Below are 16,172 nucleotides of genomic sequence, written 5' to 3'. Positions count from 1 at the left end.
TGAGGAGATACAAAGTTCCTAAATTGTTGTATATATGGTGAAAGAATAAGGGCTTATTCACAAGTCAGGTTTTTTTTTTCATATGAGTGCTCTCCGTACTCCATTTATGGTATAGGACTTCAGATTTCAGTTAATAAAATATAAGCTGCGGTTTTCCACCATTTCCTATTCTTGGGGAATTTTTCAAATCATGTTCAGATTAAAAAAAAAAAGAAAAAAAAGAGACTTCAATGAAAAATCATGCACTCAATGGGCTATGTCTAGTGCAAAGGAAAACAAAGAAGGTTGTGCGCCACTACACACCAGCTCTAGGGCGCCAGTACGCAGCGGTGGCAGAGCCAAATTAACAACACACAGATGAGCACATATTGCTCTGCTGCAGCCGAACTTGCCATGGTTTTTAGCTATAATTACAGTGCGGCAAAACAATTACTGATAACCTCAATGTGGGTACCATGGGTTGACTTCATGTGTAATATCACCCTTAAATGTAAGAAGACTATTAGATTATAATTAGTGATGAGCGAGCACTATCATGCTCAAGTGCTCCGTACTGAAAACGAGCAGTTGCATACTCGAACGGGCTTGACTCGTGTACCGAGTACAATGGAAGTCAATTGGACACTCTTAAGATCTTCTGGAAAAATGCTTGAGTGTCCCATTGACTTTCATTATACTCGGTACACGATTTGAGCCCGTCTGAGCATCAGACTGCTCGTTTTTGAGTACGGAACACCCGAGTATGGCAGTATTTGCTCATCACCAATTATAATGCATTGATATGGATTCACAATGTAGAGAATGTTAATGGGTGCATCCACCACTATAAATAACACCCTGATTCATTTGTTTCATTCTTCAGTATTAAAAAAAAGGGATTGTGGTTTCCAAACTGTTCATTTTTATCAATTAACTGAAGTGTGGGTCACTATGATCTTTGTTCAGATCATGAAACCTTGTGCTTTTCCAACTCAGGACGTACATTATTTACAGGAGCCTATGTTCTATACATCCATGTAGGTAATAGATGCATGATCAGTTGCATTATATGATCATATCTGTTCACAAGAAAAGCTTTCCTATTACGCTACGCATACATATCTGATGTGCGCCAATGTGGACCTTGTACATGTGATAAATATTACAAAAGTCAACTCTACGTCAGATGCCAAGACACATCACAGTTGCTATTTAGGTTGGGGTTGCACAATGACATGGGCCCCGCAAAATCAAGCTTTTTGTGTAACTTACTATAACGCAACAATTTTAGAGTTCTGATTTTGCGGTAACTAAAACAGAAAAACCGCATGCGATGTCCATTGAAGCATAAGACAGATGTGTTTCCTGCGACTGAAAGTCAAAGACATTAGGAAACATTTGCACAGTACGTGGCAGGTCACAATGCAGCACCATAGGAAATAATTTCATCCAACATTGCAATGTGTTACTGCGATTTCAGCATCGCGCACACATTTACTACGTAAAGTGTGTTTTTCATAGGAATAGGAATGAAAATAAGAAGTCGCCATTAATGAAGTTAAATAATCAAAGACATACGAAAAGCACACAGGATATTCAACTGCCCATTTTGGTGAAAAATATTCTATCATAACAGGAAAGTTTTCCTAATGATGGATCCGTATTCAGAGACTCATTTATGCCATACATATGGTTTTGCCTCCTGTTGTGTACAAGTAAATCATAAAAACTTTTGCTTACGAGCTTGAACAAAGTATGGTTAAAAGCCACAAAAATCTGCATTTCATGTTAATATTTATGTTGCTTTAAGCTCTACTATATATTAGAAGAATGCCACGCATACTTATTTCATAAAGACTAGTACGTGCCATCACATTCTAAGTTAACACTGTACCATCACAAGCAAGTAAGCACATAAGAGGAGCCGTTTCTATAGACATCTATTAACCTAGAGGTCAAATCTAGTCAATGTGATGCACACCATCAAACAGAACAGCACCACATGCGAATCATGACCTTTAAATACATACTGAATGGGTAGGGTGGTGTAGCAATAGCTTAAGAGTGAATTAACCTTTAAATTGTTGAACTGTATTACTCTTACAGTTCCTTCACCAAATTATTTGCCAGCAGCTGCCACTTTTTCGAAGTCTTGTGCATTGCAGAACTCTTTTATGGTGACTGTCAAAAGGTTGCTTGTAACATCCGTCACTACCACATTGGAGCATGGCGACATGTCTGGGCGCCAATCTCCAGCCTCTTCCGGGTCAGATTCATCAGGCTCACCTTGCCCACGCTTGCTTGCAGAAGATTCGGGTGGAATGGAGAGATCCAATGCTTCAGATTCCCGCCAGTCAGGGACAGCTGGGCTAAGGGTTTCAGGCAGTAATTTAGGAGGCCTATCATCCGATGGAGCTGGAGATGGACACCCAGATGTACTAGAGCTCTCGTCACCAAGACCTTGGTTTGCGCTTTCATCCTCTGCCTTTTGCTCTTCTGGACCTTGAATAGTTGGCTTGTTATACAGGGAGAAGGTCCCATACTTCAAATGGCGGATCTGATTGCGAAGCATGCTCTCACTGTACTTCTTGCTTTTCCCAATTACTCTATTTCGTGATGGAATTTTAGGACGTCCTAAAGGTGCTTTTGCTCCTTTGTCAATTACCTTCAAATTAAGAATGATTCTGCTACGCTTTGGCTCTCGAGGCTTGGCCTTACGGTTGATGATACGCACAGTCTCTGAAAAAGGAGAAACAGGGGCACGGAGACCAGACGTTGTTCCAGAGGGCACTGAGGGATCTGGACGGGGAAGAGGCCGACGAGACATACTATGGCAGCGTCGTATGTCCTTCTTCAAACGATGTACAGCAGCACTGGAGTGCAATTTAGGCGAAACACTTGAGCCTGGTTTAACACTAAAGTGGACATCATTTATACGTAGAGCTTCAGCCTGGGCTCTGGCCTATAACAAAGAACAAATTATACTGTGAAAATAGTTGCATAGGCTATACAAACATTACATTCCCCAAACTCTGATCCTTTAAAATTGTTTCTCAGTTACCAGTGCTGGGGGTCTAATCTCTGGGACCACCATAAAGCTCAAGAACCAGGGCTAAGAAGAAGAGCATTATACACACTCCTGCTGCATTCATTTTAATGGGACAGCAGGTGATTGTGGAGTGGTGCACTCCGCTGGACTTCAGCACGTCAATTAAGAATGAATGAAGTGGAGCAGTGCATAATCAACCACTGCTACATTCACATGGGGCTCTGTCCAGGCTCAGGTCTTGAGGTCAATGGGGGTCTTAGTGATCAAGATGTTATCCCAATCTATGATTAATGAATAAGGCTGCTTTCACACTACGTTTTATTAACATGCATCATGAACTTTTTTTGCTGTAAAAGCGGATCTTGCTTTTACAGCAAAAAAACGCATGCAAACGCATGTGTTATTGTGCAGGACCTGTCACTTGAAGTTTATGGGCTGGCATTGGAGTCATGTGATCGGGAGTCAGTGGAAGTGAACGTGATAGACTGGGAGCCGGCTTCTGACAGCTGCGGAGGCTCGTAACCAAGGTAAACATCGGGTAACTTGCTTGAATACCCGATATTTACGTTGGTTACGAGCATCCGCAGCTGCTAGGAGCCGGGCTCCCTGCACACGTAACCAACGTAAACATCGGGTAACTAAGAGAAGCGCCTTGCTTGGTTACCCGATATTTATCTTGGTTACGAGTGTCCGCAGCTCTCAGGAGGGGGAGAGAGAGGAAAGAGAGAGGGAGGGAGAGAGGGAGGGGGAGAGAGGGACTGATCACCCGAGGCTGGTTTCTGTGCATGCTCAGTAGAGCAAGCAGGATCCTGTCTATCAGCATGCCAGCGTTCACATGCGTTTGCATGCAGTATAGTCAGGATCCAGCAATTTGCAGTATTTGGACGCAGCTCAAAAACGCTACAAGTAGCGGTTTTGAAAAATGTTAAAAAACTCCAACTCGCTGGATCCTCACTATAAGGCTGGGGCCACACGGGGACTACTGCGATCCACTTGCATGACACTCGGCTCGTGCTGGCAGTACAGCAGAGCCGAGTGTCATGCTTGTGTCCTTGCAACTGAGGTCCGTTCATGTGAACAGACCTGAGCTGCGGGGGGCGGGCCGGCACTCAGGAGGGGAGGGAGGGATTTCTCTCCCTCTCTCCTGTGTAGCCGGCTATTGCCATTCTCGCACTGCACTAGCGGTACACCGGTGTACTGCGAGTGCAGTGCGATTTTTCTCTCGCCCCATTCACTTGAATGGGTGCGAGAGAAAGAGACTCAGCTTACAATCGCAGCATGCTGCGATTGTTTTCTCAATCCGATTAGGGCTGAGAAAATAATCGCTCATGTGTTCTGACACACAGGCTAGAATTGGTCCGAGGGGAATGCGATGTTTTATCGCACTCCACTCGCACTGTTTTTCTCGCCGTGTGGCTTAGGCCTAACGCACGCAAACGCATGTGAACGCATGTTGACGCGAGTCCATTGCAAATGCAATGAAATGAAAACGCATTTGCACTGGATCCGTTTTTGCGTTAAAAAACGTTCAGGACGCATGTTAAAAAAACGTAGTTTGAAAGCAGCCTAAAAGATCAAACCTGGTATGAAATCTACCACTGAAATGCCAACTGGTCACCTTGGCTCTTGCAGTTTTCATCTTCCAGTAATCCTTACTCACCAATCCCATTCTTTGGCTACCTTCAATCTTCGGTAATGTAGAATTTTTTTCTGGGTAGAGCGGTCTGGAAATCATCTCCAGACTGGCATCCGGATGCTGGGTTCAGCATACATGATTTACAACTGGTGGCTCTGCCCTAGAGCTTGACTGTTTTGGGCACATGCATTCTACCTTCTCATTTACAGGTCATATAACCTAGTTTAAGATTCCCTGGGAAGCTCTTGTGATTCCAGACATGGCCTGTCATTCTTGAGCAATAATGTAGTTTGTTATCCTGGCTGTGAAACTGCCAATTGCTGCATCATGAAAAGCAAGAGATCTTGGTACATGACAAAAGAGAAGTTGTCAGCTACAGTGGGGGAAATATGTATTTGATCCCTTGCTGATTTTAGAAGTTTGCCCACTGACAAAGACGTGAACAATCCATAATTTTAAGGGTAGGTTAATTTTAACAGCGAGAGATAGAATATCCAAAATAAAATCCAGAAAATCCCATTGTATAAATTATATAAATTTAAGTATTTGATCCCCTACCAACCATTAAGAGTTCTGGTTCCTACAGACCACTTAGACTCTCCTAATCAACTCGTTACCTGCATTAAAGAAAGCGGTCTTAAATTGTTACCTGTATAAAAAAAGTCTCCTGTCCACAGACTCAATTAGACTATGTTCATACACTGCATCTTTTAATGCGTTTTTGGTGCACTTTTGACGTCACAAAGATGCACCTAAAAACGTGTTTCCTTCTCCCAGCAAAGTCAATGAGATTTCTAATTTGCTGTCCGCACAGTGCATCTTTTTTGGTTTCATCTTGGCTGCGTTTTTGAAGACGCAGCCAAGATGCAACATGTCAATTCTTTTTGCGTCTTGTCCCTGCGTTTCAAAGGACTGGGGGATCAATCTCCCGTTGACTCGAGGTCAGCGGGGGATTGATCCCTGGGTATCTGGCTAGATGCCAGTTCCCATAGAGTGAATGGGGACCAGAATCTGGCGCAAAGGGGTAGGAGCAAGCGCTTCATACTTACGGAATCCCCGCCACAGCTGTCACACTGCTCCTGTGGCCGGTCAATCACTTCCCGAGTCACTCATTACCTTCATTAAATATACACTGCTTCCCCCACCCACCGGTGGCTGTGATTGGTTGTAGCTCCCATGCTGAGTGACAGCAGTCTGACTGCAACCAATCACAGCCGCCGGTGGGCGGGTCTATATCGTACAGTACAATAAATACATTTAAAAAAGAAAACAAAACACATGCTCCCCCCCCCTCCCCCAATTTTGATACCCAGCCAAAATAAAGCCTCACAGCTGAGGGCTGGTATTCTCAGACTGGGGAGACCCACGTTATTGGAAGTCCCCCAGCCGCCCAAAATTGCCACATCCATTAGATGCGACAGTCCTGGGACTTTACCCAGCTCATCCCGATTGTCCTGATGCGGTGGCAATCGAGGTAATAAGGAGTTAATGGCAGCCCATAGCTGTCACAAAGTCCTAGATTAGTACCAGCAGGCGTCTATCCAAAACAGCCTCCATCACTAATTTGTAAGTGAAATGAAAAACACAAACACCGAAATAATGCTTTATTTGGAAGACAAAAAAGCACCCTCTTTCACCACTTTATTAACCCCAACACAACCCTCCAGGTCTAGCGTAATCCACACAAGGTCCGACAACGCTTCCAGCACTGCTACATATCTGAAGGTCACAGCGAGCGCCATAGAAAAGGGACTGCCCACTCTGAAGTTCAGGTCACAACTTAAGTGAGCCACGCGCTCAGTGGTGACGTCACTCAGGTTAGCTGCGGCCTGTGACAGCAAATCACCTGAGTGACGTCTGACTGATCGCGCGGCTCACTTCAGTCACTCGGGTGATTTGCTGCTAGGTGGAGGACTCCAGCTGTGGTCGTAGGTAACCTGAGTCACTACACCGCTGATTTCGCAGCTGACTTCAGTTGCTGCATGGAGCTCACAGCGGACAGTCTTGTTCTATGGCACTCGTTGTGAGCTTCATATATGTAGCAGTGCTGGAAGCGTCGTTCGACATCGTGTGGATTACCTCGAATCTGGAAAGGTGTTTGGGGGGTTAATAAAGTGGTGAAAGAGGGTGGCTGTTTTGTCTCTTAGTTCAAATAAAGGATTTTTTGGGTGTTTGTGTTTAATTTACTTTCACTTACAGGATAGTTGATGGGGGGGGGGGATGTCTCAGATGCTTGCCATCACTAATCTGGGGTTTAGTAACAGCTGTGGGCTGTTATTAACTTCTTATTACCCTGATTGCCACCGCACCAGGGTAACGGGAAGAGCTAGGCCCAGCACCAGTATTGCTGCATCTTATGGATGTGCCACTTCTGGGGCGGCTGTGGGTCGCTATTGTTAGGCTTTTGGACCAAATAACGATGGCCCTTCCCATCCTAATGATATGAGCCCCCAGATGTCTGCTGTACGTTGGCTAGTTTTAAAAAAATGGGGAGGACCCCACGTCTTTTTTTTTTTTTTTTTTTAAATAAATCAAATTACGTGGGATCCCCTCAAGTTTTCATAACCAGCCAAGGTAGAACACACAGCTGAGGGTTGCAGCCAGCAGCTGCTGCTGTTCTTGTGCTAGATGGTAGATCTGAAGAATGGGGGAGGACCCTATGTCATATTTTTTTAACAAAAAGTAAAAATTAAACAGCTATCGCTCTATCAAGCTGTTCTGTTATTTCTATCTATTCTATATGTTCTATTATCTTTCGATTCTCTATCTATTCTAGCTATCAATTATCCTAATCATATTTTGTTCCTCCTTTAAAAAAAAAAAAACAAAAAAAAAACGCATTAACAAAAATGCAGCAAAACGTCATGCGTTTTTTGGGCTACAAGCTGCATTTTCTGAGACCACAGGAAAAAGATGCACCCAGAAAAAAGATGCCGCGTGTGAACACAGCCTGAATCAGTCAGGCTCCAACATCTACAACATGGGCAAGACTTAGTGGGGACACTAAGTAACTAAACGGCTGTTTAAAAAAAAATCTAAATAATCAATTTATGTAATACCCTTAAAGTCTGGTGAATCAGAGGGGACAATATCCTTAGACCCACTCAAACAATGGGACATTGAGGGGCACATGCTTAGAGTCTAAAGGTCCATATGCCGATAAGCCCACCCTTGTGCAGGAGATGGGCAGTTCCTCATGGTAAGATTTGAGAATTTGTTCAGTGGTATAAGTAGTCAGTGGGGTCTCAAGACATGGATTGTCACAGACCTATAATAATTTTTTTTTTTTTTAACTTAAAAATTAAAACTACTGTTAGGCTTTAAATGTTATTTCATAAATGAGTAGTACACATGAAAATAAGCAACTTTGTAATAGGTCTTATCAGACAAATCCGCTTCTCTCTCTGGCAGAATTGACCAGTCATTGAAGGGATCAGTCATTGAAGGGATCAGTCATTGAAGGGATCAGTCATTGAAGGGATCAGTCATTGAAGGGATCAGTCATTGAAGGAGCTAGAGGCCGAGGGAGGAGCTAGAGGCCGAGGGAGGAGGTAGAATCTCATCAGTAAAAGTTATAATTTCCTACCTCAATAAAGGGAAAGTCTTCACTGAATACAGATTTCACCTCAGAATTGAGAAGTTTGAAAATGACCAATCAATTCTGGCAGAGAAAGAAGCAAATGTGTCCGATGAGATATCACAAAGTCGCATATCTTCCTGTGTACTATTGATTTATTAAAGAAGAATAAGGCTATGTGCGCACACTGCATGTTTGTGGTGACAACAAAGATGCACATTTTTGGGCCCAAAAAAACATCATGCATGTATTTTTGCCGCGTTTTACAGCGTGTTTTTTTTTTTTACCGCATTTTTAACCAGTGCGTTTTTTTTTTAATCAAATCTATTGACCGTCTCAAAACTGCTGGCAAAAATGCAGAAAGAATTGACATGCTGCATCTTTATGGTCACCACAAAAACTGCAACATGCGCACAGCAAAAATGAAATCTCATCAACTTTGCTGGGAAGGAAATGCATGCAGTTTTGGGACCAAAACTGCACCCAAAAACGCGCAAAAAATGCAGTGTGCGCACAAGGCCTTAAAATGACGGTTACACTTTAATCACACTAACATTCGGGTAGCAGATTTGATCCATTTTACACTGAGTTGATGACCTTGAAAGTAAGAAATAAAAGTACTGCATGATAAAGAAAAACTAACCACCTACCTTTAAGAGAAAATTTTTGGGCTTCGGGCCCCTCTTCTTGGGTCCATATATTTCCTGCTCTCGCTCTCTGTGAACATACATAAAATGAAAAAAAAAACATTATTACAGTTCTAAACAGACAACATCACATCTCGCATCACTTGTGTGGTATTGCGGGTTGTGTATCATTTTGTGTGGGTTCGTATTTTAGGAGCCTTGCTCTTTTCATTCTGTGTATTCTTTGTCATGTCTGCAGGTTAATTAGGTCAGCTCAGTTACCATTTGCGTGCCTTGTGTGTACATTGCAGGTTAATCACCCCCTGCCAGGCTTTTGTCCCCAAGTCTGGGGCACTGGAATCCACCCAACCTCTCTGTTTACCTGGAGGATTATTCAGTCTGTCTGAGAAGGAGAAGGAGAAGCAGGAAGATTCATCCTCTGGGGGAGAAGCTGAGGCTCCCCAGAGAGACCTGGACATTTATCCCATTACGGGACTACTTTACCCTCTGTGTGGTGGATTATTTTATGGACCTTTGACTTGTTTGGAATAAATGTTCTTTGGATTGTTCAACATCTCTCGCTCTGTTGATTGTGTGATATCAAAGAAGGACCCCGTGACAACTTGCTTACATGTATTATGTGTCTTGGTTTCAGTTTGGATATTTATTGTAAAATGGAATCACAAAAATGTGTATCAATCACGCTAGAAAATATTACGATAATGCTGGAAAAGGAATTAAATAAAGGTTGAGCTCATTTGGACTTATTTGTTGCAAAACACGGACACTGCCGCACATCCACACAAGGGAAACTCTAGGTGCCCTGTCCAATGGGCCCTCTGTGCTGGGAATCAGAAGTGTGAAACAAGTGATATTAAAACTACTTGGAACTTACTTTTGCTCAAAAGCAACAATAAGTCTGGAATCCAATATGTTCTCCTCTGGTTCCCATGTGCTGTACCTAGAAGTTAAAAAGTCTGCTCAATAACAATTTCCTACATATGTTTCCAATTTATATATACAATTTTCATAGTCTCATTTTTGTTACACTTGTTTTCTTCACGATTAGTGGTAACCATTGTGGAACAAAGCCCCCATGTACCGTGCACATGTGCCATTATTGAAGAGGACTAGCCCTCAAAGCAGACTCCCCCACCATAACTGTTTTTAGGAAAGTGGAGTTCTACCAAATTCATAAGCAGGGGGAGATAGCTTTCTGGTCTATGAAGCCCACCTACATGCTTATCCCTTTACTGAGCTTTTTCAAATATCGTCCCCTTTGTTTAAGAATCATTACTTTTCTTATTTTTCTGTCTGCATAGGAAAATGAGGGCTTGCTTTTTTGTGAGGTAAGTTGTAGTTCTGAATGACAACGTTTATGGTAAACTGCAGAAACACTGGAAACTGGGGGAAAAATCCAAGTGTAGAGACGTGGTGGCAGTGAGGTGGGATTGAGCAATTCAGTCATTGTTTTTCCATTTTGTTTATTGTATGCTAAAAATTACCTTGCAACATGATTATCCAGGTCAGTACAATTATGGTGGTATCAAATTAAACAGTTTTATTTTTAAATTTCATTTTTTTTTTTTACATAGGTTGAAAAAAGACCTAGGTTCATCTAGTTCACCCTTCCTCCAATTGTACATTTTGTCCCTAAGTCACTTATAACCAACAATATTGTGTGTACTGAGGAAATCATCCAGCCCGGTTTTAAAAGCTGTTATAGTATCTGCCATTACTACCTCTTGTGGTAGGGCATTCCACAGTCTGACTGCTCTAACTGTAAAGAACCCTTTCCTATTTAGCTGTCGGAATCGCTTTTCTTCCACTCGCAGTGAGAGTCCCCTGGTCCTTAGTATTGTCTTTGGAAGGAATAAGTCATGTGCCAGTCCTTTATATTGACCACACATGTATTTATACATATAAATAAGATCTCCTCTGAGACGTCTTTTTTCTAAGCTAAACATATCTAACTTTTTCAACCTCTCATCACATGGGCTTGCAACCGAAAATGCAACTCTCTCTCTTTACAGTATTTAACCTACAGGTGACTTATTTTTAGATTTGGATAGCTCTAAGCTTTACAAACCTGGCTGGCGATACCAAATATGATAGTTTTTTTACATTTATGCTTAATGGGGGGTAGGGAAGTGGCAATTTGTAAATTTTGCATTCAACATTTATATTTTATAGCACTGGAATCTTACTTGATAGCCCATCCTTTCCACTTCACAAGATATTCAATACGACCCTGAAATAGAAAATGGAAATTAATCCTTGAAAATCGATAAATCAGTGCACGTTTCCAGCACATTCACACTCCTATTTGGTAGATCTGTATCCATTTATTCTGTTCATTACCAGAGACTTTTTCGTTTTTGAGCTTTAGTTTTTTCCCCTCATTTTCTTCCAAGAGCCATAACATATCTTTTTCTGGTTCTAGCCATATGAGGGCTTGTTTTTTGTGGGAAGAACTGTAGTTTTGAATGACACCATTTGTTTTGCAGTACAATATACTGAAAGCAGGCACTCTGTGGTCATGGTAACCCATTGGTAGTCCGCAATCGCGTTGTGGTGCCCCAATAGTAAGCTGGTGTGCGCACACAACTGCTTCACTTGCCCTATCAGTCAATGAAAAACTTATAGTACATCGATGCATCCGAGTGCTGTAATTTTTTTATGACCCATCGACTTGCATTGTCGATTTTTGAACTAATATTTGGATCAATATTGGACAGGTCTTCATTATTTTACATGGTCCAATTTGGTCTAAAGAAGAAAAAAAAAATTTGGACCCATGAACAGTTCCATAGACTCTCACAGATGTGTGCCATTCATAGAAACACTCATACAAGAAAAGCTGTGTGAATTAGCCCTTACTGCGGATTTTGCATGGTATGTCTAATGGGAGTATACTGTAGTAGTAGCTACTCTGTTTCCCTGCAAATAAGACCTACCTTGAAAATAAACCCTAGTAGGATTTGTTTTGCTTTTTCAGTATGCTTAAAATATAAGCTCTAGTAAAAAAAAAAAAAAAATTATAAGCCCTAGTTGTAGTTTTATATGGAAGTTTCCTCATCCGCATCCCCCCAAAAAATAAATCGCACTCCCCAGACCCCAAACAATTACAATTGGGAAGTGCCAATGGTGCAGAGGCTCTCACACAGAGATCACCAGACCATAGATTAGAAAAAAATATTATACATTTTTATTCAAGTAAAAAAAAAAACTGTCACAAACACCATGAGTGCCAAAGGCAACCAAATTGTGACAAACATAGTTAAAAACATTTAAAAACATCAAAGACAAAAAAAAAAAAAAATCAAACATCACACCGGACTGAGCAGACCATGTAATAATGGAAAAACTGGGTATTATGGTAAGCACAGCTAAACATGCATAATAACTAGCAGAGTACAAAACTGCATTATAGAGAACATCAAGGCATAAATGCAAAACAAATATAACCTGTAATCCAACTATAATAATACAAAATAAAAATGCATGGTAGATTACAGGAAACAACTATGCACTGCATCAAAAAAGATATATACAAGCAGCATAATTCTTAGTGAATAGATATACAAAAGATATAACATACAAGCCAACCAAAGTAATGCAAAAAGTTAGTGCAAAAAAACCCACAAAAGATTTAAAGGGCAAAATAGACCCCTAGTAACATGTGGTTTCATGTATGAGACCAATATTACCGTATATGTAAAGCAATAGCAATTGCTCTAAAGAGCAGACTAGTGTCTCATAGCCGAGACAAATGTGCAAGAGGCCCTGCTATGCAGAACAGCCCAGTACAGACCCAGGTGATCCCTACCAAACGCGTGTCGCCACTCAAGGTGACTTTGTCAAGGGCAAAAGGTAATGGATCAGAGATCTGCATTGCTGTCAGCTCCCTCACCGTTCCAGATGCATTGCAATGCAGCTATCACAAACAGATCGGGTACCAGTATCACTCTGAGGGTACGGTTCCACTTGCATTTTGCACGGACGAGTGCAATCTGATAAAACATCGGATTGCTCTCACACTAGTGCAAGACTAAGGGGCATGCTGCTTTCACACGCACCCATACAAGTCTATGGCTTATTGTGGAACATTGCACTGCACTCGCATGTCTTCCGAGTGCACTGCGATATACATAGAGACAGGCCAGGTAGGAGATGGGGAGAAAGTGCTCCCTTCCTCTTCTCCGCAGCTGTGACCCGATCGCAAGATTGGATCACAGTTGCAAAACCCTCGGTTGACGCTCGCAGCAGAGGGTCATTAGCATATCGCTTCCAATGCTCTCGCACAAGAAGCTATCCGCAAGTGGAACCATACCCTCAGTGAGAAATACTGCTTCCAGTCACCAACGGGAGCGAACCGCTGTAAAATGCAGGAGGACCTGACAGCAACACAGATTTGTATGTGAGAGTCTATTCACTTGCCATCTCCAATTGTTTGGGGTCTGGTAAGTGCAAATCTTTTAGCGGGTGTCAGCTTTCTTTTTCGGGTAAACTTAGCAGGACATAGCGAAAAATAAATTTAAGCAGGAAATTTATACTTTTGTAAATATGGTCTGTACCCACCACTATAGGATTGGTTCTGCGCCATGAGAATAGCAGATAAGAAAATGTGCATCTAAACTAGTAATCGTACTAATGAAAAATGTTGGTGTTCCACAATAAAATGACAAGATTATATTTGAGTAAATGTTGATTTTTCTTCTTCAAGAATAAATGTAGATTATTGTTCAAGCCCATCTTCCAAAGCAAAAAAATAATATAATACCCTGTCGTACTTTCGGGAAAACATAGTATTAGGTGTTGGCTCATCAAAAGAGAACAAATCAACACCTACTGTATGTGGAATGTAGTTTGGGGTTTTTTGCCATTTATTCTAATGAACCCTGTGTATACTCGTACTTTTTTTAGCACTGATTTTCTGTGGGACAAGTGCATACAGCTCTACTTACAGAATGCAAAAAAACTCAACAGGAAAGTAATTTATCTCACCCCCGAGGCCACTGAAGTTTATGAACCAACGCGGCAGAATTAAAACGAAAACAAAGCAACAATGGAATGGATAATAAAGGGAAGAAAGGAGATTTTATAAATCCTGACAGACATCGTAAAAGCACCACACTGCAATAAACTTCATTTTAAAAATTCCTGACGATACGCTACATGAAACATGTCACGAGCTGCAGAATTCCAGACCCAAACCTTTCTGACTGGAGTCATTTTACAAAGTTTTGACTGAACCATCTGACAAATCAGATATTAGCGTTTTCTTTATCAATTCAATCATCTTTTACAAATTCATTGCAATCTGGTTTAATCCACATGAAACAGATTAATGTGGAGTTTCAAGAGAAAACGTGCGGCAAATTACAGCATCATGTGGATATATGAACACATTTTATCGCCGTGCTGCAAGGCTTCATCCACAGAAAAGGCCTGGATCTTAATGGACAAGTTCACACTGAGTTTTTACATATAAATTTTGAGGCAAACCAAATTCAAAACCCATGGAAGAAAACAACCTAGTGTGAACATACGCTAAATTGCAAAACGTTTTTTCCTATAGCAGATTTTCACCACAGAGGATACCCCTTTTTATCGACAAGAACGGCACGCTGCAAAAAAAGCTGTTGCAAAATCCGCCTGTGCACCTACAAAGTGACTCAATCTGCAACACAGCTACAAAGAATTTTTCAGACTATGAAACAGAGATCCAGAAACAAACAAATGTGTGGACAAAACTTATCAAATAAAGTTAAGCCTGTTTAATGTTTTGTTCTTAAAAGGAATCTGTCAATAGGGCAACCCTCCTAAGCAGTCTACATGAGCAAATAGGTCATTTCAGCTTCCTATGACACATTGATATCTTTGATTTAATGTCTTATTCAATAGAAATCCATGGGGTTTTTCTTTTAGTATGTGTAAACGAGCTGTTAAGATCCCTGGGCAGGATGCAAGCTCTGGATTCAGATTCTCGAAAAGATACAGTTTATATGAAATGGGGAGCTACCAGTGTGAGACATGTAGATCAAGAGAGCAGACTGTCAGTCATTATGTGGCGCCCTGGACTAGCCAGGTCGTCACAGGTAACACACCCCCACCCCCACCAGACAGTAACATTAGCCAAACATAAAATCCTTGTTGCCTCCCTCCAGGGTCTGATGTCCACACCAGGTGGGGCGGAGCCAAGCGGTTGGCCCCACCCACAGAGGAGTTCACAGGCCTGGAGGCGGGAAAAGGAGTCAGATAGTCGAGGAGGTTGAAGTGAGAGGAGTAAAGTGGAGAGTGTCTGGGTTTGTGGCCCAGGCACGGACAACAACGTTGGCAGACGGTGGTGGCCGTCTGCAGGAGTGGTGAATCAACGCGGAACCGTAGGACCGGGGTCGGGCGGTGGCCCGCCGGTACCGACCGGGGAGCGAAGTGAAGCCAGCACACACAGGCAGGGACATCGGACCCTGACTAGGCTGAGAGTCGCCGTCAACAGTCAAATCCGAGTGTGACAGGAACCCCAGTGGTTTCCTAACAGCCAAAGACCCGTTAGAAGGCAACCGTCCGCAACGTGAGGGTATACAGCTACCGCCTAAGGCTAGAGACCCAAGGGCCAGCGCCTGCGGGCAAATGGGCTCCTCCGGCATCCATACACCGGGGAGCGGACTACCGTTGGGGACCCATCGTAGTCAAACAGTACACAAAGGTGCAGAGAAAGACAGCCGCCATCACCTGTCCGGGGAGAGACACTGCAGCCGGCTGCTGGACCCGTCCATCCAGCCGTTTGGTTTACCGAGGACTTTGTGCATCTCTTACTGAGTGAGTACACCCGTGCCATCCGGCACCGTGCCGCGCTGTCCCTGCAACCCTGCACCTCACCAACCCTGCCTCCCCGTCACACCACCGGGCCCCGGGACCACCGACCCCTACCCACGGAGGGGGAAAACAACTTCCCAGCTGCTCCCTACCATCGCTCCCGGGATCCCCGTCACCAGCAGCGGTGGTGCCCATCTTCACCACAACCCGTGGGTGGCGTCACGGACTAAATCCCCCAAACCAACCACCCTTTTCACTCACGAGCGAGGAGCACCGCTCGAGTCCCCGGATCTGGCCCAACGCTCAAGCCACCGAGCAGCAGCCGCAGCAGCGCTGGACCTGAGCGTTAGCGAGCGCAGCAGCGGCGTCCTCCCCGCTCGCGACAATTACATGTCTCACACTAGTAACACCCCATTTCATGTAAAATAAGCTCTGGATGCAGATTCTCATGGAGATCGATTTTACATTCAATGTGGTGTAACTATT

At 42.9% G+C, this 16,172-nt stretch overlaps 1 protein-coding gene across 1 annotated transcript in view; it reads right to left on the bottom strand.

The window, feature by feature from the left end:
• Positions 1–750: 750 nt before the first annotated feature.
• The window catches only part of CBX6 (chromobox 6), a 31,191-nt gene continuing 15,769 nt past the window's right edge, over positions 751–16,172 (bottom strand). Inside the window, exons 2-5 of the mRNA XM_075320876.1 lie at positions 11,075–11,118; positions 9,763–9,828; positions 8,892–8,958; positions 751–2,941 (exon numbers count right to left, since the gene is read on the bottom strand). Coding sequence (XP_075176991.1) covers positions 2,099–2,941; positions 8,892–8,958; positions 9,763–9,828; positions 11,075–11,118 — 1,020 coding nt within the window. The 3' untranslated portion in view covers positions 751–2,098. The remainder of the gene's footprint in view (positions 2,942–8,891; positions 8,959–9,762; positions 9,829–11,074; positions 11,119–16,172) is intronic.

This window comes from Anomaloglossus baeobatrachus, chromosome 8 (assembly GCF_048569485.1).
Source record: "Anomaloglossus baeobatrachus isolate aAnoBae1 chromosome 8, aAnoBae1.hap1, whole genome shotgun sequence".
In the NCBI taxonomy this organism is placed as follows: domain Eukaryota; kingdom Metazoa; phylum Chordata; class Amphibia; order Anura; family Aromobatidae; genus Anomaloglossus; species Anomaloglossus baeobatrachus.
Note: the sequence above shows the minus strand (reverse complement) of the source record. Positions and strands in the feature narration are given on the sequence as shown.